The sequence below is a fragment of the Triturus cristatus genome, chromosome 9, assembly GCF_964204655.1.
Source record: "Triturus cristatus chromosome 9, aTriCri1.1, whole genome shotgun sequence".
In the NCBI taxonomy this organism is placed as follows: domain Eukaryota; kingdom Metazoa; phylum Chordata; class Amphibia; order Caudata; family Salamandridae; genus Triturus; species Triturus cristatus.
In genome coordinates, this window is record NC_140592.1 from 46,974,505 (window position 1) to 46,999,603 (window position 25,099).

Sequence of the window (25,099 nt, forward strand, 5' to 3'; positions counted from 1 at the left end):
CTTGACACATGTTTTGGTGAAAATGTTGCTTGGCTCAGGCTAAATCCTCATAGACCTTGTAGGGAGATGAGATGCATTAGAAAAACAACATATTTGTGAGGCACTGTAATCTTTCCTTTAGAACAAGTATGATTACTTAGTTGGACATGGCTACATAGAAATGCATTGAGGTGAGGGCAACCTGTTTGGTGCCACCAGTTGTGATCATGTTTTCTCTGCTCAGAGAGGTCAGGTACTCCAATTATGGTGAGCATCGATGATTTCATGAGATAAATGATAGGTACTTATTTGCCTGTTAATCCATGTGTATGTATTGGCTGGAGGGTGGCAGAGGAGGTCCACATTATGGTGGAAATGTTGCTTGACACAGGTTAAATCCTCATACACCTTGTAGGGAGATGTTTGCTTCAAAAACAACATAACTATATGGGAACCAATGTGATTTTACGATAGGACAAATATGATTACTTATTTGGATGCAACTGCTTGGGAATTCTTTGAAGTGATGGTGGCCCATTTGGTTCCACCGGTCGCAACAAAGTGTATTCCGCTCAGACAATTTACAATTAGGAAGTGTAGAGGGATGATCCATTTATTAGGATCAATATGAATATTGGTGAGCCAAGTTAATCTTCACGAGATAAGCGATGGCTAAATATTTGCCTATAAATTACATATATCCGCTCTCGTTATTTCTTTGAGCTCAGAGGTATCACTGTCTTTGCGGAATTTGAACTAAGTGAAGGGATTGGAACAGCTGATAATCAGTGACATCACCGCGCACGTGCAATGTCTGGTGACAGAAGGCACGCACGGGGAGTTCCCGCACCCCTTGTGTTTACAAACTAAGCGGCAGGCCAGAGATGAACCAGGAACAAATAGAGCGGCCATCTTACTTGGTGACAATCGTCGTACGCTCATAACAAACGTGCACACGAGATTAAATAAATGTCATATCAACAAATACATTTGTGTTATTTATATTTCGTCACACAGGGATAAGGGGAGTGCAAATAGATAAAACTTTTAAACATGTATATATTATTTGTTTTCTCAAAATAGTAGTATTTACCTTTACAAACGTTGTCACGTTTTTACTAAAACATATAGCAGTGAATATAACCTATAATTTCCTTGTTCACATTTGCAGGATAGTCCTTTTCATTATCTTTCATTAGTAGAGTCGACGAAGTGACGTATGAAATACTAGAATACGTCACGGTATAAGGCAGTCCTTGTTATTGGATAGAAAAGTTACACCGCTTCCGCCTAACGTTGGTCTATAATTCCAGTACTCCTAGCATGGCCGTCTCTGGACAACTTCAGCATGTGCGCGGTCTAGACGTTAATATATCCTTTGCTAACGGGGAAACCCAGTGTCCACACATGCGCAGTGAGTGACGCTGCCTGTCAGTGGGTACCGCGCCCGGTTCGTCCCCCGTATGCTCTCCGCGGTCCCTCGCCCTCTCCCGTCATGTACCGAGCCTTGCACGACTTCCGGTCCGCCGAGCCCGGCTCCATGCGCTTTGGCGCCGGCGAGACCTTTCTTATCCTGGAGCGGACGAACGTGCACTGGTGGCTGGCCAGCCGCTGCGCCAGCGGGGAGAGCGGCTACGTGCCCGCGGGCTACCTGGAGAGAGTGCAGGTGAGAGCCGGGGCGGTGCCCGGGGAGGGACGAGGAGTGCAGCTGGGAGAGAATGGGCTGCAGAGAGTCCAGGTGTAGACAGAGGTGGGTGTGGAGTCTACCTGGACATCCACTGTCTGCATGCAGCATGTCAGGTGTGGGCGGGAAGTACAGGTGTGTGCATAGAGGCGGGAAAGGTGTTCAGGTGGGCGTGGAGTCTAACTGGACATCCACTATCTGCATGCAGCATGTCAGGTGTGTGCAGAGGTGGGCGGGGAGTTCAGGTGTCTGCATAGAGTCAGGAAAGGTGTTCAGGTGTGTCAGAGGTGGGCGTGGAGTCTATCTGAACGTTCTCTACCTGCAGGATCTGTCAAGTGGACAGAGTTCAGGTGTGTGCACAGAGGTGGACAGGGAGTACAGGTGTGTATAGAGGGGGACAGGATGTTCAGTTGTTTCATAAGTTGGGGTGGAGTCTGCCTGGACATCCACTACCTGTGGGATGTTCAGGTGTGTTTATAGAGGCGATCAGGGAATTCAGGTTGTATATAAGGGTGGGCAGGGAGTTCAGGTGAGTATAGGGGTGGACAGGGAGTTCAGGTGTGCATAGAGGTGGGCATGGAGTTCAGGTTTGCTCTGGGCATGGAGTTCAGGTGTGCATAGAGGTGGACGTGGAGTTCAGGTGTGCATAGAGGTGGACGTGGAGATCAGGTGTGCATAGAGGTGGACGTGGAGATCAGGTGTGCATAGAGGTGGACGTGGAGATCAGGTGTGCATAGAGGTGGACGTGGAGATCAGGTGTGCATAGAGGTGGACGTGGAGCTCATGTGTGCATAGAGGTGGACATGGAGTTCAGGTGGACATGGAGTTCAGGTGTGCATGGAGGTGGAGTGGGAGTTCAGGTGTACATGGAGTTCAGGTGTGCATGGAGTGGGAGTTCAGGTGTACATGGAGTTCAGGTGTGCATGGAGTGGGAGTACAGGTGTGCATGGAGGTGGAGTGGGAGTACAGGTGTGCATGGAGGTGGAGTGGGAGTACAGGTGTGCATGGGGGTGGAGTGGGAGTACAGGTGTGCATAGAGCTGGACGTGGAGTCTAGGTGCTCGCACCTCTTAGCATCAGGGTGTTCAGGCGAGTGCATAGAGGTGTACAGGATTTTCAGGTGTGTGCAGAAGTGGGTGTGAAGTCTACTTGAACATCCTCCACCTGCAGTGTGTTCAGATGTGATTAGAGGTGGACAAGATGTTCAGGTGTGTATAGAGGTGAGCGTGGAGTATAGGTGCTCGCATCTGTACCTGCAGGATGTTCAGGTGTGTGATCCACGATCCATTGCATACATGCGAGTACGTGCAGTGCAGGTCTGTAATGATACACAGGTGGTTGTGGAGTCCAGGTGAGAACAGAAGTACCACAAATCACTGTATTAATGTATGTGAAGGGAGTTTAGGTGTGTGCAACAATGGAAAGGAAGTCCTGGTGTGTGTATAAAGCTGGACAGAGAGTCCAGGTAAGATCAAGGCTTCTACCTGTATGGTTTCCAAATGTGTACAAAGATGCGGACAGAGACTTAAGAAAGGCACAGGATTATGCATGTATGTACATAACGCTGTGGTGATAGCAATGATGGCAAACAGTTCTCACGTTTTCAAAGACCTTGACTCCCTTTATTTCCAATACAGCAGCGCCATGAGTCACTATGTGTTTGTACAATGGGTCCAGGAGATCATAGATGGAAGACCTTGAATGATTAGTCTGCTGCCTTCTGGCTCTCCAAGTATCTGTATAGCGTTGTTCACTGTGTCCACGGATGAAAGGAAGCACCACAAACTATATACATATATAGTGTTACATTTAAACTGGCTTTTCCACCTAACTGTAATGTCACTTTAACCTTTTTTACATTTTTTTTAAATGAATACATAGTTATGCCGGCCCCACTGCATTGTACAGCTTTTGGCCTTGCACATCGGGGAGTTGGCTGCAGGGTCTGGCATGTGGCCAAGCTCTGTGCTCATTCCTTTCTTCCCCTGCGGGAAACCATCCTCCGCCATGCACAGCCTTCGGCAGTGTGGGGTTGGCTGCAGGGCCTGGCCTGTGGCTAACCCCCCACAGACAGCTTCCGGTGTGGGTTAGCCATAGAGCCAACTGCCCACACGTGGCCAACCCACCACAGACACCCAAGCCTCCCTCTATTGAAGCCACATAGTTGTATTCGTACAAAGCTAACCTATGCTTAAACACCTGACAGATTGGCAAGAACTGCTCCTTGGTAATTGGCAAGATATCATTTGTATGCATCGTCATGAATATCTTGTTCCCTCTGCTTCTCTGCAGAGAATCATGCCCTGTTGTGGTCATTCTCACTAGGTAAATAACTTGAGTGACAAGATCTTTGTTGTTACTATGAGAATTCTGTGTACACTTCACTACATATTGCATTGATGTACACAGAAAGCAAGGTATTTGCTAAAGCTCTTTTGTTTTACTTGGTGGAGCAAATTGAACTAAAGTGCCTTACTTAACCAATGAAACAGATGTAAGGATAGGCCATGGGCAATATTGGCATTCCTGCCACGTCTGCCCATTGGAAGCTACACTGTTTAATTAACTACAGTTTAGCTCTTTGTGGAGACAATGTTTCATGATGGAAATTGCTCATTCTTGACTGACGCTTATCAGGACACTGGTCTCGTAAACCTTGGCGCAGGTGCAAACCTCTAGACACAAGCCCTCTTTCCAGATATCAAGACCGCTCATTGTTTCTAAGTTGTACGGCTGATCTGGTTGACCATTTCTTTGAATTGAGATGTTTTGGACATTGTCTTGGAGGTACCGAAGTCTCCTTGGGTGTACTCTAGTTTCTTTGCTTTCCTATGCGGATAACCAAACAAGACAAAAGTTTTGCTCTGTGAAAAGGTGCAAGTATCCATGTTTCGCTTTCCAATGGAGCAAATTTAGAAGTGGCCCATTATTTGGGTGTCACTCCGATAGTCATTTAAGATCGCTATTTGAAATGGAAGACCTGCCCATATAGACTGATCAGCGTTATTAAGGACCACCACATATTAACAGTTGCTGTGCTTGTTGGTCCATCCTTCCTCTTGTATGAAGGTTTTAGAGCATCAGTTCACATTAATGACGTTTTATGGCCCTTTTGTGTTTGGTATCCGATGCTCAACCGCTCTGTATAATCTGGAAAACAAATGCTTACAAGAACTATCAATTATTCCAGCAATCCCACAGTACCTGGTTCAACAAGAGATGGGTATGTCTTCAGCCTTTGTGATGGCTGATTAAGTAATCGTTTTGTATCGTAGCAGCCTTACCATGGAAGGAAATTGAATGTATTAGGATCTATCTAAATTGTGTGTTTACCCAAAGCAACATAATCTGCTTCCAAAATGCAGTTTCTGGTTCAGTAGAAAAAAGTATGCTTAAATGGTAAAGTCAAAGATTCAAGAGTGCCATTTCAACAAAGAGATTTGACCCTCACAAGCTTAAAGCTGACTCCACTCTTGAATGAGTGCTACACATCTCTTGACCCTCAAATACATATTTAATACAGCCTACGTCTGTTTAGTTTTAAAATTGACTTAAAAATGTTTCATCTCAATTTGTGAATAGTACTGAAAACTGGAAATACACATACCTCTGTTTAGTTATATCGGCATGTCAGACAAGGAAATGCTAATGTTCATGGTTACAATCTGCCTTTTCCATAAAGCTATATGAAAACACTCTCTGTGAGAGATTTATGGAGGACAGTATGTGAACTTGCACCGATGCAATACATTTGCTATTGCCTCAGGTCAGGTACTCAGTAGATGGTTAGGTTATCTACTGAGAGTGGTAAAATTTGTGATGCATCATTGAGATTTTTATTTCATACTGTGCTGGTCAGTAAAGTGCTGGTTTAGAATTTCTGTACAGAGTGGACATATTTGATGGTTTTAGAGCCAGTAATGTAAGGACAATTATCTTCTTTAATTATTAGCATATTTTTGTATTTAATTATGTGTTTATAGTTTAAGCGTTAGTATGATGAATACTTTATTTAATTGCTACCTGAGCATATTTAATAAAATTGACTGATTGACTATCATATTATACTTAATATAGCAAACATTATAGAAGAAAGATATTTTTGTTATTTATGCGGTATTTTGTATAGCGTGTATGGGACCAAAAGGCAGCAGAGCACTGTACAGGGTTCGAGGCAGGAATACAAAGAGGGAGTATAGTTCAAAGGGGGCTGAGAGTCTGTGCTTATGATTACTTTGGTGTGATGTAGTGACCTTGAAAGAGGTGTTTCTGCAGGTCTCTTCTAAATTGGAGCAGAGTTGGTGACGTCTGATGGATAGAAGGATGTTCCAGATCCTGGGTGCATACATTGGGACGACACCCAGGATCTGGAACGGCATCCTTGCAATGAAGACCATGATGTCACAAGATAGCAAGCAAGGGCTAATGGATATGTTGCTCCGATCTATCCTAGGAAGGATTCTAAACACGCAGAGTTAGGGCTAAAATGTATACCACACACAACTAGATGCCAGTGTTATGTGCAGTGTTATAGGGAGCATACGTGTTCCCGGACATTTTCAATTGTGGCTGACAGCCTAGCAATAGTAAAACATCTGTTGCTCACTGTCCATCCATCAATCTCCCCATCCATCCATCCTTCCTATTTGGTAGGGTACCAGGGCAGTAGCAAATTACTGGCTCCAATAGTGTTAATGCAGGATTTTTTGCTACTCAGGTCCTGGGTCCTCTATATTGTTGACCATCAGACTGGGGATCAAGTAGTTTTAGCCCTTGGCTGCAGGATAGAATAGCAGAGCTGTGCATGGCTGACTGTCGGAGGTGCTGTGAGCTAGAAACCCAGAACTCAGCAATACACAACATCGAAACTCAATAATTAATTCTCAATCTAATGCTTTTACTTGGAAAAAATTACCTCAGTTCACACTCTTCTAATTGGTTTGCAGAATATCGAGGGGGAAAAAAAATATATATATATTGTAGGAAGGTGGATATCTGACTATGGTTACCCCCAACTTTTTGCCTAGTGTCTAGCTCGTTTTTCGACTTAGTTGGCCTGAGATCCTGCCATTCAGGGTCTCAGGCTGTCTGCTCTCTCCTTAAAATGGACTCCATGTACCCTAGGTACATACACAATTGGTAAGGATCACCTTATTGGACCCTGTACAGTGTACCCTAGGTACCCAGGGCATATGTGTACCCTAGGCCTCCCAGGGGCTGCAGCATGTATTATGCCACCCCTGGTCTGGCCTTCCAATCAGACACAACTGGCTGATCCCTCAGCTGGGGCAAGGTCGTGTAATCACCCCTTGCTTAGATATAGTATGCCTATATCTACCCTTATAGATAGACACATGTGTACCTATCAGTCACTCCTATGGCAGGCCTTAACAATCCTGGAGGCAGAGTGCTTGGTAACATGTGAGATGGTGCTCTAGCATGAGCTGAGCTTGTCTGCAGCTTTCGGAACCATGTCCTTATAGCTGTTCTATGATATAGCCTACCATATACTCTTAAAGTGCCTTATAATCTTAGACGGTTATGGTAACTATGGTTGGGCTGTATCAAAACATGTCGTGTAAGGTGTCTAACACTTTGGAATAATACCCCCATACCATTTCTGGTGATGAGGATATTATTCCTCCCTTCTAGAGGGAGAGACATGTTAAAATCATACTTCACTGTTAGCCTCTGACCAAAGCCTCAGCATCACAAAATGGATGCTGCTGCCACGACACAAGTCTGACCTCCTGCAGCTGGGAGTGATCCCAGCCAGTGAGGCCTGGACAATAGGTTTCCTGCTTGGGGAGGTGCTAGCACCTCCCCAGACAGCCTTTAGTGTATTGGGGCAGGGTGGGCTGAAAGGAATGAGACATGCCTGGGGCACACAAGGTGTTCCTTGCATAGTCCAGTTCAAACCGGTGCTGGGGCACTCCAGCCCCAGCTCTGGCGCGAAACTGGACAAAGGGAAGTGGGTGTAACCACCCCCTCCCAGGTCCCACCCATAAGGCGTGACCTAGCAGGTATCCCAGCCCCCCAGATTAGTATAAGAGTGGGAGTTGGGCCTCAAGACTTTGGATTATCCTGAACCTGCAATCTTGAACAGAAACTCTGGACCTTCGACATTCGACGAAAGAAGAAGACTGAAGAATCTCCCTTGTGGCCAAGGAGTGGCTACCCTGTGCAAACAGGCACCATCAAGAGACTACCCTTTGCTTTGCCCACGTTCTACGAGGAACCGACTGCAGAGCCCGACCAGAGCCTTGACTTCCAGACTTCTCCGACCCTGATCCACATCAGAGCTGAGATCCGTGGAGGCGACGAGCGACGTGGGACCGGCTACCTGGGAAAAGTGGCTAGTATCTTTAAGCGCAGCTTCTGAGGCACCCTCGAAGTTGTGCACCGGGGATTGAGAAGCCCCACCCCCAAGCACCATCTGCACCGAAGATCAGCCCCCCACACTCAACGAGTCCTGCGTGGGGCCCTTCAGCATTTTCCTGCTTGCCGCGTCTGTCCGGTTGCTTGCCCGCTGGCTAGTGGCCTTTGTGACGACGCATCCCGTAATCTTCACCGCTGGTTTGGCTCCTCCAGACTGGCTCCTGCTTCTTTGAAAAAGAGAAGCACCCCAGACCTTCCTGGTCTGCACCAGAAGCAAGTCCTTCATCCTGCGTGGGTTCCGCTTGCCAAGGCTTGGTGAGTCCGAGTCCAACTTCGACGCCGCCGACAGCAAGAGCCTTCGTGGGACAGCTCGCCTCCTGGTCCTGGTCGTCCTCGACGCTTCCTGGTCCTCCTGGCTGCAGCGACAAGCTTCACCTTCCCCTGCAAATCTTCACGACATCGTCTGGTTCCTTCCTGGTTCCACGTGGTCACTGGCTAGTGACCTTGACTCTGTCCCCTCTGCTTGCAGGTCTCCTCTCTTCTTGATCCCAGCCTTGGGATCCACCGGACACTCTTCACTGACTGCCTGTCAGCATCTTTCTTCAGTCATCCATAGGAGTCGACGACGAAACCCGACGCAACTTCACCCCTATGCACCCGCAGCCTGTGGGCTAGGTAACTTGGGTACTCCGGTGCTCATCAGGATAGTGACTATCCTAGTGTCTAAGTTTCAAGTCTCGACTTCCTAGCTACTCCGGAAGTGTCCTAAATCTATCTATTTCTAAACTGTACTATTGCTAGTGACTTTTACGCATTACGCGTGAGTGTTTCCACTCTGCATACGAATCCCGTGGGCCTCCCACTTCCTAACTGTTGCTAGTGTAGTGTAGCCCCAGCGATTCCCTAGGCCTATCCTATTTCCGTGACAGTGGTCCTTATACCACTTACTTAGTATATGGTTTGGGTGGCCCCTAGGGCCTAACTGTATTACTTACCTGTGTGACTTAATGTATGCATAAATAAGACTGTGTTGTACTTACCTCTAATCTCATAAAGAGTGCTGAGGGTTTGCTTAGAATAAATACACTTTATTTTATAAATATATATCTGTTGTGGTGTCCTTTCATTTGGTATTCAAGGGATTATATATGGTATCACAGCTGGCTTCACATGCCATTCAGAGTTTAGCCTAAGACTGCTCTTGTCCATGCTACCACTAGGATAGCTGGTCTATAAGGTTGACTTTACAACCAATCACCATAAGGGTATTTGGACTGATATAAGGTGTACACTATAACTAGTGACATCATACATCAGGCCAACTTCTCACATATATATACATACAAAAAGAAGCAGAGAACTCTGGGTAGTTCTCAAGTTTAGGTGAAAAGAAGCTCCTGTATAGAGCACTCTCAACACCAGTGACACTCTAGATCTGCTCACCTCAAATGTCTGCATTTCTATCAAAGTCTTTAAGCATAGGATTAGCACAGTGCTATCCACGCCGAGATAGAAATGGACAGTCTTTTGCCATTTCTACAGCAAAGTCTTTAAGCATAGGACTAGCACAGTGCTATATTTGTCACTCTATGCCTGAAAGGGTATTTTTTTGACTTGTACTGGGTGCTCCCTTGTGTCTGGACAAAGCTATACCATTCTGAAGAGCTCTAATTAGAGCGAAACACTGTGTCAGGGGTCGCTTTTACTCGTTTCAGGTTGGCTTGTTTGGTATTTTGCCAATTCAAGGCTGCGGTATTGTGCCTGGAGTGGTAAATGGCTTTTGTCATTTTACAGGTCGGCAAGAACCGCACTGTGCTAGTCCTATGCTTAAAGACTTTGCTGTAGGAATGGCAAAAGACTTTGTCCTTTTCTATCTCGGCGATATATATCCGTGCATCACACAATTTAGAATCCTTCATAGGGGCCTTACAAATATTACCAGGGCAGAGATCAAGTACCCTAAAGATTAATCTCTTTTAGGAGATAGAATCTTAAATATCTAGTCCGACCTACAAATAGAAAACATTAGCATACTGATTATCACTAGAGAGACTAGCATCCTTGATACAGACTTAATTTGAAGGCAGAACTTTTGATGTCCGAGCTGGTTCCCTAGCGACCGACGAAGAAATGTATCATTTATATCATAAACCACAAATTTCTCCCAAGAAGAGTCTCTTGTGCTGTAGAAAATCTAAAGAAAGTATAGAAACATTTTGTGTTTTATTCTTATCTCGGAAGGAAAGTTTCAGAGTGGATGTTTAGGGTGATGGGTTCTGAAGGCCAGCTCCTGGGACCAGGAATGTTCGGTTGCCGCATTTCTTAGGTGTGAGCCTCATGGTCTAGCTGAGGAGCTGCGTCAATGATCTTGGAGTCTTTTGCTGAATATGCTTTGCTGGAGTGGACATTTAGTGTCTGCAGCTTTTTGAGAGTAATAAATGTGCTGAATAATGCAGACTGATTGAAATGAGATCTGTTTACTGACTGGAAGGTAAAGGAGCTGGCTTATTGATGCGAGACGTGATACAACTTTACTAGCTGTGATAGGGTATGAGCCCCAAGAGTCTTGCAATAGAGATGAATGAATAATATTTCTAAAGCACAGTGTTACCCCAAAACAGGGGTGCCCTGGTCCTGCAATCCTAATTGTAAGCAGGCAAATGGTAACTGCTGAAGCTGGTAGAGAGTAGAGCGATCCACCGAAAAACAAGCAGACCAAAAGATACGCATGAGCTCATTGAAGCTCTTGAGGCCTTAGGCCTAAAACAGGTTGTTTCTCAGCCCACACATTGCACAGGCCACATTTTAGACCCAGTCTTTTTCTTCACTCAACTCTTGCTTGGCCATTCCCCCTTAAATGCATTGTCGTCTTTAACAGATGATGTATCTGTCTGCATTTAGCACCTGGATGTCTTATTCTTTGGACATAATTGCCCGGTTTATATTCTGACATCCCATAAAACTAAACCGTCAATTTCTTGGTGTTCAGGACAGCTACTAGTAGCCAGACCCCCTTTGTAAAGCTCTTGAAAGTCATTGAAGAAAAGATTACAACTTGGTGGCTAATGAATTATAGCGCAAGGCCATTAAGAAATGTCACCGTAGCATTCACTGCTTTTTTCACCACACGGATTGAGAGTGCTTGGAATCCATCCAAAGAGGTCTTTCTCATCCTCCAAATGCTTTTTATCTCAGTCATCTGTTCCAAGGCAACCGCTCCAAAAACGTATGTGATGACCTGGCAGGTTTAAGTATAACACTCTTAAAATATGGTCCAGTTTTGGTTCAAGTGCCGTTGTTTGTAAGCTCCCTCAGATGATCAAGTTGGTGCCCAATATCCTAGTATACAGCTGAAGGAATGCTCCTAGTAGATGAACCTGCGTTTTTCTAGGTGTAGGTCTATCTCGTGCTGTGTTGAGGGACTTGGACAACACCTCACAATGTAGCAGTCTGTCTATGATTGCTTTATGTGTCCATATAGTGGGGTATCATCTGCCATTTCAGGATGGACGGATGCTTTTGGGACACAGTGACGAGATGTACATCTAGATTCCAGAGTGGAAAGAAACGAGCTAAAAGTGATTCCAGGACTGATCCATATGCATATAGCATTCAGCCTGGGTAGCCGCATTGGAGAGAATAGTTCATCATCTCCAGTAGTGCATTCTGAGGCACCTTGTTTAGGGTTTGGGCTTCATGCAGTGGATCTCTGGCTCACTGGGTGGAAGGATTCCAGCAACCCCTCACTGATGATCCATGCAGAATCCTAATCATGAGACTTTCATGCAGAGGGGGCGTGGTCTACTCAGTAATGCCCTAGTAGTTGAGTTGCATTTTCTGATGTGCACAGCATTACAGAATGCGCTTAGTGTCTTCGGTGTCTGTTGAACTTTGAAACCTGTTATAATTGTTTCTAAAAGGTGCATTGGCTGCCATTGTTACATGATCTGTTCAAAAGAGCGTAAGCTTTGCAGATCTGCTACACATTGGTTATTTTTCTTAAGTTTTGATATAGCGCAAGCTCCTCACTATTAGCGTATGTCCATAACCATTAATAGACCATTCAGCAAGCTATAGCTGTATCCTTCATATGCTAGCGTGTTGCTAAAAGTATGCCCCATGTATCCCCTTTTATAAAGTTTGGGGAGAGGGAATCCTACTGCATTCATTATTCAAATCCAAAATTCATTGCAAGAATATTGACATATAAGCCATATTGATGAAGGAGTTGGGGGCACAAGAGCCCCACATCCATGGCATTATGTGGTTCATAGAGCTGCTGCGGCCTTCATGCTGAGCTCGTTTGAGCAGTGTTCTCAGCTTGGCCCTGAGTCAGGACTGCTGCGGGTCCTGCTTCCCTGTCTCTTTCCTGTTGTGTGCTAGTGCTGGCTCTGTTTCCTCCAGCAGCAGTAGTGCCACTCCCGGGTGGGCCACTATAGCCTCCATCTTTCCCAACGAGGACATTCCACAAGCTGGATAGCTCCCTCAATTTAAACCTCGGCAGCCACTTCTCTTGACGTGATGGGCCACGTTCATCCCGTCTTGTGATTGTGAGGGCCTCTACAGCCTGTCTTTCTTCCATTTCTTACAGTTTGACTCTCCCCCCATGTCTTGGTGCACTCCCTATCAGTACAACTCCACGCCAGCCAATTTGTGTCGCCTCTTCCCCTGCTGCCAGAAGTTCAGGTGTAAGATGGTGGTTTCACCGCTCGGAGTCCTCCTACCTAATCGATGAGCAAACTTTCAGAATGATAAAAGGAGGAGGCGGAGCCCTGGGAGATTCAACCCCCACCCCTTACAATGGGGACTACCCTTAACCTTAATCTGAGGTTTGAACCCAGTCAGCAGGCTTTTAATAAAGTTCTGAGAATTAAACTGCCCGCGGCAGAAGCGCTATAAGTCTGTTAGTACATTCCGCTCACTAAGGGTAGAATGTTCTAAATTAAAAAGGGAGAAACTTAAAGACAAACATTAGAATGCTGGAGCTCCAGGCTTATATCAGCCATTATAAGCGTAGAGTTGCTCCATTGTTTTCAGTGGAGCTGTCAATATTCCAGTGTTCTAATATAGCCTAATAGCCCGCCGTAGCGGGTTATACCGGCTATTAAAGGCCCGCTCCCGCGTTGAAGGCCAGAGCCGAAGGCGAGGGACTTTAACAAGGGAGCGGGACTTTACTAGCCGGTATAGCCCTGCTATGAAGGGCTATAGGGCTATTAGAACAATCTGCCACTAGAGGGCAGAATGTTCTAACAAATAAAACAGAGGCTTAAAAGTTTTAGCTCTGTTGTGAGAGGTCATGTCATACATTTTCAAATAACGGAAAGGTTTTGAGAGTGAGTGGGCTTTTTGGACCCTTCATTCATCGGCTTTCCTGCTTGGATGGGCTGACCATCGAGCCCATGGTGTATCGAGGATGTTGACATTGTCCATTTCAGTTCATATTAAGGATTTGATGATGGTCATAGATTAGTACTTGCAGCTGTCACAGTGCTTGATGAGATGGTTCCGCCTCCCTTTGCCCCTTTGCACACGCTGCTGCTTCCCTACCACCCTGACCAGACCTCCCTTTATTTTGATGCTCCTGGCCACTGCTTTCCACTTGGAGAGTCTGGTTATAGTAACCTGATGTGGTTGCACTCTTGTGGTGACCCCAGTGACGCCCGTGGGAGGGAGGTGATCTTGCCGTGCCTTCCCATACCTTGACACTTGCACACTTGTGGTGACCCCAGTGACGCCCGTGGGGGAGGTGATCTTGCCGTGCCTTCCCATACCTTGACGCTTGCACACTTGTGGTGACCCCAGTGACGCCCGTGGGAGGGAGGTGATCTTGCCTCTCTTTCCCTCACCTTGATGCTTGCACTCTTGTGGTGACGCCCGTGGGAGGGAGATGATCTTGACCAGCCTTCTCATACCCTGATGCTTGCTCACTTGTGGTGACCCCGGTGACCCCTGTGGGAGAGAGAGGTGATCATGCCGTTTCCCTCACCTTGACTCTTGCACGCTTGTGGTGACCCCGGTGACGCCCGTGGGAGAGGTGATCTTGCCCTTTCCCTCACCTGGACTCTTGCACGCTTGTGGTGACCCCGGTGACGCCCGTGGGAGGGAGGTGATCTTGCCGTGCCTTCCCATACCCTGACGCTTGCACACTTGTGGTGACCCCAGTGACGCCCGTGGGAGGGAGGTGATCTTGCCTCTCTTTCCCTCACCTTGATGCTTGCACTCTTGTGGTGACGCCCGTGGGAGGGAGATGATCTTGACCAGCCTTCTCATACCCTGATGCTTGCTCACTTGTGGTGACCCTGGTGACCCCTGTGGGAGAGAGAGGTGATCATGCCGTTTCCCTCACCTTGACTCTTGCACGCTTGTGGTGACCCCGGTGACGCCCGTGGGAGAGGTGATCTTGCCCTTTCCCTCACCTGGACTCTTGCACGCTTGTGGTGACCCCGGTGACGCCCGTGGGAGGGAGGTGATCTTGCCGTGCCTTCCCATACCCTGACGCTTGCACACTTGTGGTGACCCCAGTGACGCCCGTGGGAGGGAGGTGATCTTGCCGTGCCTTCCCATACCTTGACACTTGCACGCTTGTGGTGACCCCAGTGACCCCTGTGGGAGAGAGAGGTGATCTTGCCCTTTCCCTCACCTGGACTCTTGGACGCTTGCGGTGACCCCGGTGACGCCCGTGGGAGGGAGGGGAGCGAGAGGCCCTCGGCCGGCTCTGAAACCCCGCAGTAAGCTGCAGTGCGAGGCAGCGCCGCAACCCGAGCCCCGGGGGTTATTTCCATCTGGGCCCCGAGCAGCTGCATTCCTTCTCTGCTGCAATCTGTCGGGAATGCTAGTCCGGGACTTCAGAAGCAGATCGAATCCGCGCAAAAATATGAGGAAATGTGATGTTGATGAACTGCGATGTGCGGGGGGAATAGGCCAGCTCGGAAGGTAAACAAGCATTGGCATAGCCAATAGGTCTCGCCTTTGGTACCTTTTAAGTGTTTAGCCAGAGCTTTAGGCTTTGCCATTGTGTTCAAGCTCTGTCATAGAGTATTGTGGCTGCTGTGCAGCCTGTCGAAAAGTTAGTATAAGAAAGTGTTATAAGCATATTTGTTAACTTGTATATAAACAAGAAGATATTATGTACAACTGAACGACCCTATTTAAAACTAATTAACATAAAAATGTTTTCTAGTTTTGTGATTAATCTCCTACTACGTCACCAGTGAAATTAAGATTTATTTTTTGGGTTGTGTGTTTTCAGTGGCGGATGAGGTGTTATTATAATGTAGCTCACGTTTTCAAATAGGGGTACATGTTTTAATGAAAAAACGGATATATAATGATTAAAAACCAAAAAAATGGGATAGTGTGTATAATATGGACAACAATGTTTCTTAGAAGTGCTGGTGGTGTTGGTGTAGTAAGTTCCTTCAACAACTGTTGTAAACAGGCAACTATGAGTTGTCATTTTAAAAATATAATTTGTGTGCTGATGACTAAAATGACAATATGGTCACTTATAATGTAGGGCGTATGGTAAAATAGTCAAGATTTGCCTTAATACCACTGCTTTGTTTTAGGTGTCAAATGATAATGTAATCACTTTTGGTATGAATCGCCAGGGTCACAAATCATTGCCAGCGTCTTTACTTTCTCCGAGATTTCATCAGTGGAATCGCACTATATTCAACATCCGAGGGATAAACAAAGTTTAATTGTGGCATTTGAATCCTCTACCTTTTGGGAAATATTTACAAAATATGGTTCATGACTGAGGTTCTTTAGCTTGACCTTAATGAAGACTGTCAATGCACGTCTTGGACGCGTGTAGATCACCTCTGAGGTGACAGCCACGCCCTCTCATCAGGCTGGAAGTATGCCTACCTTAGCACAATGTAGGAACTACAAGCAAAACTACTTTCCCGTAGAAATAAGGCCCTTTGTGTTGAGCTGGCAGTCAGAGACGTGCAGGAAGAAAGGCCTCTTTATATTTTTAATAGGCAAGGGGTGACGCTTCCATGGCCAACAGAAGTGAAACTTAATCAGAAAGAGGGCGCAGAATGCGTTGAAGAGTTTTTGAATAAACGGTGATGGGACAGTGGGCCGTAGTAAAGCTGGAATCTGAGAAATGCACAATAAAAACACAGAAAGATTAGAGAGGAGACAAGTGTTGAACGTGACAGCAGGCGCACACAACAGCACAGTGAGGATTGAGATTGTACAGGGTGAAAACGTCAGGTGAGACACGCAATAAGTACGCAAAGATAAGCAGAAGAGACTGGCACAGCGCGATACATGTTAGAAGACCGAAGCGCCGGCAGGGAGCAGCGGGTTAAATATAATGGATTATCTTCAAAAGCCACTTGTTCCGTTTCTTGGAGGGGTTACTATGGCCTTGGGATGTTACTCGACAGACTGACCAAACCAGGATGAAAAGCTGAGCGGTCTTATTGTGATCAACATTTCGTGAAGCGCAGACCACGGCATAGTGCAATCTAGAGCGTTTAACGCATTGAGCTATCTATCGGCAACTGTTAATGGACCAGGTGCTTCGAGAAGACAAGCAGGAAGTGGGATAAGGGAGGGGGTGGCAAATGGTGATCACTTTCGCGGCCGCTTTGATGTTTTCAGTGGCTGCGCGGCTCACTGAGAACATCAAAGCGGCCGCGAAAGTGATCAGGCAGGCTGACAAATGGTGCGCGCACCCGGCGCACATGCGCTGTAGTTGGAGGCCTGAAAAGCCACTAGTTTGCACTTCCAAATCCGGCTTACGAAAACTCTTGCCAAAGCGCTGGCTCAGGCGAGACCTAAAAACCATCCCTGCAGAACCGGGTTGTTTCTCAAGTTAGTGTCAAACATACAAGAAGCATCTAGATGTCCTTGCAGAGTCGATTATGAACTTTTCTGAATGTTTAGGAAGTAAACTTGCTGAATGTGTAGACATTGTGTCTTCATGCCCCCTCCCCACCCCCCAGAGTGACGTCAGTCAGTACCACTCCTCACATCTCTCCACAGCCTCTCGGTCCTTTTACCAGGGTCGGTACACCACCCCCCCGCCCCCACCACCATACGTTCTTATTAAGATATATTAATTCCTCATATATCTTAGAATGACATAGATAGCCAATGAAATGTGAAGTTTTGAAAATGTCCAAATGTCGGTGGGAGATTTGTAAAATCTGTTGAAAAATTGCTGACAAAGTAAGTAAAATATACTCTGTATATCTGGACTGCGCTACATAGAAGGATGCATGGTGCGCGCGGGCTGCTTGATTATCGTATATGATGGCCATGGTGGAGGTCTGTGCGGCTCAACATGTGGTGAGATGGGATCATAGCTCACACAGCTGGATAGAATGATTCTTAGGGTTGTATTCAATCTGTCCTTGCTTTGTACTGTCTCTGGTTGTCTTTGGGTCCTGTCTGCCGTTCTTCCATCGGGGCGTGGGTTGACTGTGCTGCCCCTTTCATTCATCTTAATATCAGGGCCTAGTTTGAAGGAACATTTATTAATATTAATATGATAGTCCTGAGATGGGCTTCTTGGATATTCTCTGAGCATTAATACTTTCCCCTGGTCCCGAATCTTTCACAAGAGAGGCAATTACAGTGGCGCCCTGCACCGGGACTGTGCACTGCCTGCCCTTAATAAATGGAACATCAATTCTGATATTTCAAGCAGATTCCTTAATTCATGTGTGCGCTTAGTTTATAGGGCATCAAATAACTGTTCCTTCATCAGTGCCTGATATTGTGGGACAGGACTTGGGAGTTGTCCGTGAGACCCGTTGCTTACAAGATCCATAGATTGGGCTGAGTGTGAGCTCCCTGCAGCCAATGACCTATTTAGAACCCTTTATTTTGCCACTGGTTGGAGGCGTTTTGAATCCTCCTTGGAGGGTACTTTTATCTCCTTATCATGCTAGTTTCTGGTTGGGTGGAAGTTCTTCCGCAGTAATGCACGAGCAACTAATTTTATTCTAGAAAGTACACTCAGTCTCAACACTTTTCGAGAATTCAGTTGTTTATCAAGCAAATGCTTTTTAGACTTGTACTACTACTTTTTTCTTCTCCTTTTAGAAGCTATTTTCAATGCTTTTGACAGGATTCAGGTGCAAGACTGACTTTAAGATGGCTGCCGCATTTGTATTTCAATGAACAGGTTGGGGCGGCCATATTGGTGGTAGGCTTTCTGATGTCCACCAACTGCTTTGAATACAAATTCACCAATTGAATGTGCTGGTCACGCTGCTCTCTGCAGTGAATCCGCTTCTTGGCCACAGCACCAGCGCTGGGCATGCTCTGTACCTTCAGCAGGTGTGGATGTTAACTTCTTTTCAAGGCTCGCTGGGTCTAGCTGCCATTCCCCTCCATGCTGACACTGGCGGTCATGAAAGGGGATACGGGTAATGTAAGGAGTTCACATTTGTAGGTTGGGCTGGATACTTTGACCATAATCACACCTCACTGTTGCTGCTGGACTGTGGAATTCCGATGCTTTACCAAGTTGGATGGGTGAAGGAGGTGACCAGTTGCAATGGTTTCTTACTGCTCAATTTTGGGTGGGTTTTTGGACATCTGAGAAGATTTTATAATTTTGCTTGATTTTTTTTAAGTTGTAAAGAGTGAACGCAGTGTTCGAGACTTTGCATACCTCAGTCTGATGTAGAAGAAGCAATTTGTAATTGGTCTATTGCAATTTCCAACAAGGACTCTGGTCGCAATGGAGGTAAATATTCTCTGTGCTGGTCTACTGTCAACAAGCATTGGCAACGCCGGCCAGTCTGACACTGTCCATGAACTTTTGTCTTACCTAAGTTTTGTGAATGATTTTTGTAAAGCTGTAAACGTAGACAAATGTTTTGTATGTGAGTGCATATTGTGCAGGAACTTGGTGCCTTCACTCACAGAGAGCTAAGCTGATGGCTGAAGTTGCCTGACCCTGTACCCTCTGATGTATGTGGAACAAAAAACGTGCATGACACACTGATAAACCAATGGTACACAATTCAGTATTCAGATTGAAAGTTGTGAACCGTTTTTTAGGTCTCGCCTAGGGAGTGATTGCGCTGTCTCTTCAAGACTTGCTGTATTCAGGATATGTACATGAAGCTCCGCCTTCTTTCCATCTACCTTTTTTGCCTCCTGTTACTGTCCTTTGTAACTGGTGGCTTTTCATTGGTCAATAGGCATAGTAGTCCCTCCTTAGTCCCTCCTTCTCTCTTGTTGTAACCTCCCATAAGGAATTCCCCTGTTACATGTCTTGTTACGCCAAATGTTTTATTTACATTTTTTGGGCACTATTTTCTTAAATGCCTTTCTTCTAGCTGCGGCTGCAGGCATGACAGGCTCTCCCCAACCTGCCCTGTTTTCCTGAGAGCGCGACATCTGAACTTGGACGTTGCGCTTCATTTCTGAAAGAAGCTCCCTCCCCTCTTAACGGCACTGGTGCTGCGCTTGATGTTGTAGCACGGCGCCTGCTTAATTTAATATACACAGATGCCGCGTTTGATCACAGCGCCCACTTACTTTAATATGCATGGGTGCTGCGCATGATCATGGCGCCTGCTTAATTTAGAATGCACGGGCGCTTCACATGATCATGGAGCCTGCTTAATGTGCAAGGGTGCCACACATAATCACGGCGCTGCGCTTGATGTAGCATGGCGCCCACTTTAATCATTATTTTTCTTAAGTCCTCAAACCTGGGCCTCTCAGTGCTCCATATATCCACAAAATGAACAGGGGGGGGCGTAAGGGCGCTTTTTGAAAAAGGTCCAGCTATGTGTGCCCTCAGAAAGTACAACAACTATAACAGAGCTGTTCCTGTAAGTGAAGAAGGGGACAAGGGGAAGGAATGTGCTCACGGACACTTAAAATATTGGATATTGAGGCCCTCACACAAACTCAAGGGTATCGTAACTCACGTTACCCCTTCGAATGTATTGCATCATCATCGGGCTGCTCCTGCGTCGAGTCGGCTGGTGCAATACCCGACGGGCTCTTGTTTAAGGAGCACTTTTATGGAGATCTTTTTAATCCAATGAAGCCGGTGGATGCATGAGTGTGTGGGGCTCTGAAGTGATGTAGATGAAAAGCGTAGGTGGTTAAAAATAGGGGTCGAAGTACTTGCTCAACTAATTTATTAGGAAGTCTTCTCCCCTAGTTAAAAAATTCTGAGGTCAAGTGTTATTAACCTAGAGTTATCAACTAAGTTATATACACTCCCTCAGTTAGGTCGACATGTTTCTCGCTCTATTTAGAGAAGTACTCTGGCGATTCTTCAGGACCAAAAAGATGTTTGTCTATCTACATCTAAAATTTAACATAATATCTAAATAAACAGTATGCATTCTCTGTCACAAATGTGGTGTTACCTGCAGCTCGGTCTACCTGTAGGGGAATAAAGGCCAAGGAGGTTACAGAAAGCATGGTATAGTCACTGTCTGTTTACATTAAATATCTCATGAACCATTGAGTGCAAATGTGGTGAAAGTGCACTCTAAACGTGAAGGGTGAAAAGAACTAGGTGAAACTGAACCCTGTGAAGTGACTTCTACTATACATGGTGGTGGTGAAATTAATAAATGGACTTACCCTAACAATTCATAAGGATAGTCCACTGCAGTTCCTGGTAGATGAACGCAAGGTGTTCCTCGCGTTCTGTAATCATATATGGACACAGCTAGAGGAACGGGGGTGGTTAAAAATGACAAACTCCAGGGTCATGGTAACCCCTTCTCTTATTGTTGTAGGTACATCGTGAACTTGGCAAATATGCTTAAAAAACACATTTTTTCTGATTTAAAAACACTCCCTTCTCCATAATCGTGAAGGAATGGATGGATCGTATTTTAACAGAGAATTATATTCGATAAAAGCTATGACTATAACCCTAATGTCTGGTGATAGTGGTGTCCCTAGTCTCTTACTTAATAAATGTGTTTAAATGATGTCAAAATGGCTGCCCCAACCTTTTTATCAGGGTAGCTGTGTGCTGTGATTACATTGAAAAGGACACATGATAAAGCAACACGCAGACTGGACTAGCGTATAGTGGTATCTCGTTAGAGGCTGACTCTCATAGTCAAAGCTTGCTGCTGCTGAAGCCCAGGGATAAATATCACATTTAATGTAAATCTTTAAGCTTTGGGGGGGTCGCGGTAAACGATCCAATCGCGTCCTCGTTAAAGTTTCTACCTTAACTCTACAAGGTTCCCATCTATTAGTTGACACAGTGGGTCCCGTATTATAAAGTTAAATCATCTATTGCCCCATCTTTGTTTTCGAGAATTAAAACACTAGGGATCAAAAAATTAAAAGGAAGTCTACTTACTGACACGCCGAGTCCGTGTCGCGTACACACCTACCCCGTTTTACCAGGACTGGGCGGCGGTGTGTAGAGTCTCTTTGCAGTATTTCAAAGCGGCGTTTGTTAGACGTAGACCCGGAAGTGACAGGAACACTAGGGCTTGCATAGCTCAACAGTGATCGGTGGTGAATACGGTCGCCATCTTGAGTGAGGGTCAAGGTATGTTGGTTATATGTCGTACAACTGCTCTTAAAGTGCAGTAGCTCTGATTTTATAATCGGTTGTGTGTATCGCCCCTGGGACTCGGGTATATTTTACCAGTCTGCTTAATTTCATTGTTGTTATAAATTCCCGAAAAAGCAACATATCATTTCAAAAATTCGATTGATGTTACAAGTATATTTAGAGGCCACCATCACAAGTTGCATAGTCAGTATTGTGGGTCTGCTCTGTTGACCACTCAAACCTCTATATCAGTATAGGAGAGTGCAGTGTGTCAAGAGATAGTGTTAATGAAGGCGTGATTCAAGGAGGTTTAATGGAAGCCCACGGAATGGCGTCATTTAATCCTGTCACATGAGTGCCCAACCTGTACACCCACTTCTGTTCTTTTGCAAGTAAAGCCTCCTTGGTGATATTGGAAAACGATTCCAAAATGAGCCAGGTGAATGACTCTGGGAGATGTCCTTTTTCTAGAAAGTGGGTACACATTCTAGTGGTGATTTTTTTGCAGCGAAAATTGCTGCGGTGTTCAGTCATGCGTATTTTAATGGGGCGGGTGGTCATGCCAACATATTGCAGTCTACAGGGGCATGTGATAAGATATATGCAATTCGCTGTGTTGCAATTTGTGTGGCGACGTAGCTCCCATTTAAAATTCTTGTCAAAGAGGACAGACTTGCGTGTTGTGGTCATGGGACACACTGAGCACGAGCCACAAGGGTAATGTCCAGTAACAGGTGGCAAATCCCATAATTGTCTTTGGATTGTTTGCCCCTGTGGGCGTGGACGAGTGTGAATCAAGGTGTCTTTTAAGTTGTTTGTGCGTTTGAATGCAAATCTAGGTATTTCAAGTTGCATGGTACCTGTGTTCAAAATGTTCCAATGTTTTTTGATTGTCTTAGTGATCTGATGACAGAATACCTGAGGGCAAACATCGCCCCCAATGGTTTAATAGTGAAAATCTTCCCCCGTATTTTCCTAGAGGACGGAACATTCAAGACCGATTGGTCACAGGTGTCATGGAAATGCACCAGAGATCTCCTCATATTGATTATTAAGACAGCCAAGAGACTAGCAGATACTATCTTGGCAAGGATCCAATTGGCAGAAAGCACGTTGAAAAGTGCGACATCTACGACTCTTTTTAAATCGAAGTTGTCAGAAATCAATAATGAGATCGCGGAACATCGCGAATATTTAATGCGACAAAAGGTTAAGAAGTTACAAAAAGATGTGAACAACTTCAACAAAGAGAAAATGTACCCCTATTTAAAAGAAGATTTTGTACCTCCAAGCTCCAACAATTCTGGAGATTCTGATACAAATTCCAACTCCACTAGAAGAGGCTCCTCGAGCAACAGCAACTCGAGCACTGACTCAACTAACTATGGTACTTCACGTAAGGGGAATCGTCAAACCTACCCTACTTTCCAACCAGCTGCCTTTCAATATCCAACCTTTTGGCAATACCCTATGAATTTGCATGGCCAACCTCAATATCCGATACCACCACAGGGCCCGCCACAGCTCTACCCCCCGGTATACAACCAGCCTTTTTTAGGCAGAGGTTGGGGCAGAGGGCGCGGGCGAAGAAGAGGAAACAATCAACAAATCCAACAAGGAACCAGAGTCCAGTGGGAAGACACACCGAGAACAATGGAAACCCGGAGCCATACCAACACCAGGAAGAAGACCTAGTTGTCAATCTTTCTCAAAGAACTCTCACTGAAGTCGAACACAGAGTACTTCAAAAAGGGTTGGGCTTCGTACCAACACCTCAGATCGATGAATTTAAACAGCAGTGCGAAATTCAACAATTTTTCCGCAAAATTAGGTTAAGATCCTTTTTTGATGGAACCGAAACCACAGAACGAACAGACAGTGGTTTGCACACAAAGTCTTCCTTCACTCCGAATATGTCAATGATCCCACCAGAAGTATTGACTTTCGAACAAGCCGTATTAAAAGACCTCGCCAACATAACCAAACCTAGGAAATATAGCAACATGTCTCAAGTGGAGATTGAGGCTATCAAGAGCTTGTCTCACGATACATCAATAACCATAAAGCAAGCAGATAAAGGAGGGGCCACGGTAATAATGGATACATCAGAATATGATCTGGAATGCAGACGACAACTGAGTGACAGAACCTACTACACTCCTATTTCCGTCAACCCCACCCAAAACCTACTTGCTACCATCACAGCCTTAGTTTTCTCGGCTGAGAGTGAAGGCTGGATTAGCAAGAAGGAAGCCATATTTCTGGTGAAGAAGAACCAACGCACTCCATATTTTTATACCCTACCAAAAATCCATAAGGGTATTTCACCTGTCCCTGGAAGGCCCATCGTATCAGGGATAGACTCAGTCTTAGAACCGTTGTCCCAATTCTGTGACTACTTTCTGCAACCTCTGGTCAAGAAGACTGCGTCTTATATACAAGACACCTCAGACTTATTAAGACTCTTGAATGAACTACCATCCACAAATGAGATCACACTATTGGTGACCCTAGATGTACAAGCACTGTACACAAATATACCACAGAGGGCTACTTTGAATGTGGTAGAAGAAGTCCTGAATCAGGGAGTTTGGGAACACAACACCCCCACTGGTTTCATCATGGAATGTGCCACCCTAACATTGACAGAGAACTTCTTTGAATTCAAAGGCCAGATTTATAAACAGACACAAGGAACTTGCATGGGGAGCACGGTTGCTCCTAGTCTGGCTTGCCTGTATATGTCTGATTTCGAGACCCGGTACATCTATCACGACTCCAACCCTTTCAGCACGGACATATACCTTTGGAAGAGGTTTATTGACGACATACTCATCCTTTGGAAGGGGGATATGTCGACCTGTACTGAATTCTGTAATTGGATCAACACCCTTGACCCACACCTCAAGTTTTCACAGACAGTGTCCGATAACATCATTCCTTTCCTAGATCTCAACATCAGTCTACATAGGGGCACGTTATCTACCTCCCTATACAAGAAACCAACAGATCGTAATAGTCTACTACTATACACAAGTCATCATCCCCGCAGTCTGAGGGACAATTTACCCATCGGACAGTTCCTTAGGGTAAGACGAAATTGTAGTGACTTATCAGACTATAGAGTAGAAGCGAAGAAATTGGCTAATAACCTCCGGGCACGTAATTATCCTGCCAAACAGATAGCCTTAGCCAGTAAGAGAGCCCGAAACAACAATCGTGAAGCCCTTCTGGAACCCAAAATGACAGCTCCAAACGAAACCCTGACCTGTGTCACATCATTTACCCCATTGTCAAATCAGATCACTAAGACAATCAAAAAACATTGGAACATTTTGAACACAGGTACCATGCAACTTGAAATACCTAGATTTGCATTCAAACGCACAAAAAACTTAAAAGACACCTTGATTCACACTCGTCCACGCCCACAGGGGCAAACAATCCAAAGACAATTATGGGATTTGCCACCTGTTACTGGACATTACCCTTGTGGCTCGTGCTCAGTGTGTCCCATGACCACAACACGCAAGT

The 25,099-nt window shown here is 45.6% G+C and overlaps 1 protein-coding gene across 3 annotated transcripts in view; it reads left to right on the forward strand.

Moving 5' to 3' along the window:
* The first annotated feature begins 1,261 nt into the window (after nt 1-1,261).
* Nucleotides 1,262-25,099, forward strand: part of NCKIPSD (NCK interacting protein with SH3 domain) — a 333,056-nt gene continuing 309,218 nt past the window's right edge. Inside the window, exon 1 of one of the 3 annotated variants that reach the window (XM_085624362.1) lies at nt 1,262-1,645. In XM_085624362.1, the coding sequence (XP_085480488.1) occupies nt 1,475-1,645 (171 nt within the window). In that variant the 5' untranslated portion in view covers nt 1,262-1,474. Of the gene's footprint in view, nt 1,646-14,878; nt 14,974-25,099 lie in introns of those variants that run through there. The other 2 variants (XM_085624363.1, XM_085624364.1) reach the window with 2 other exon arrangements.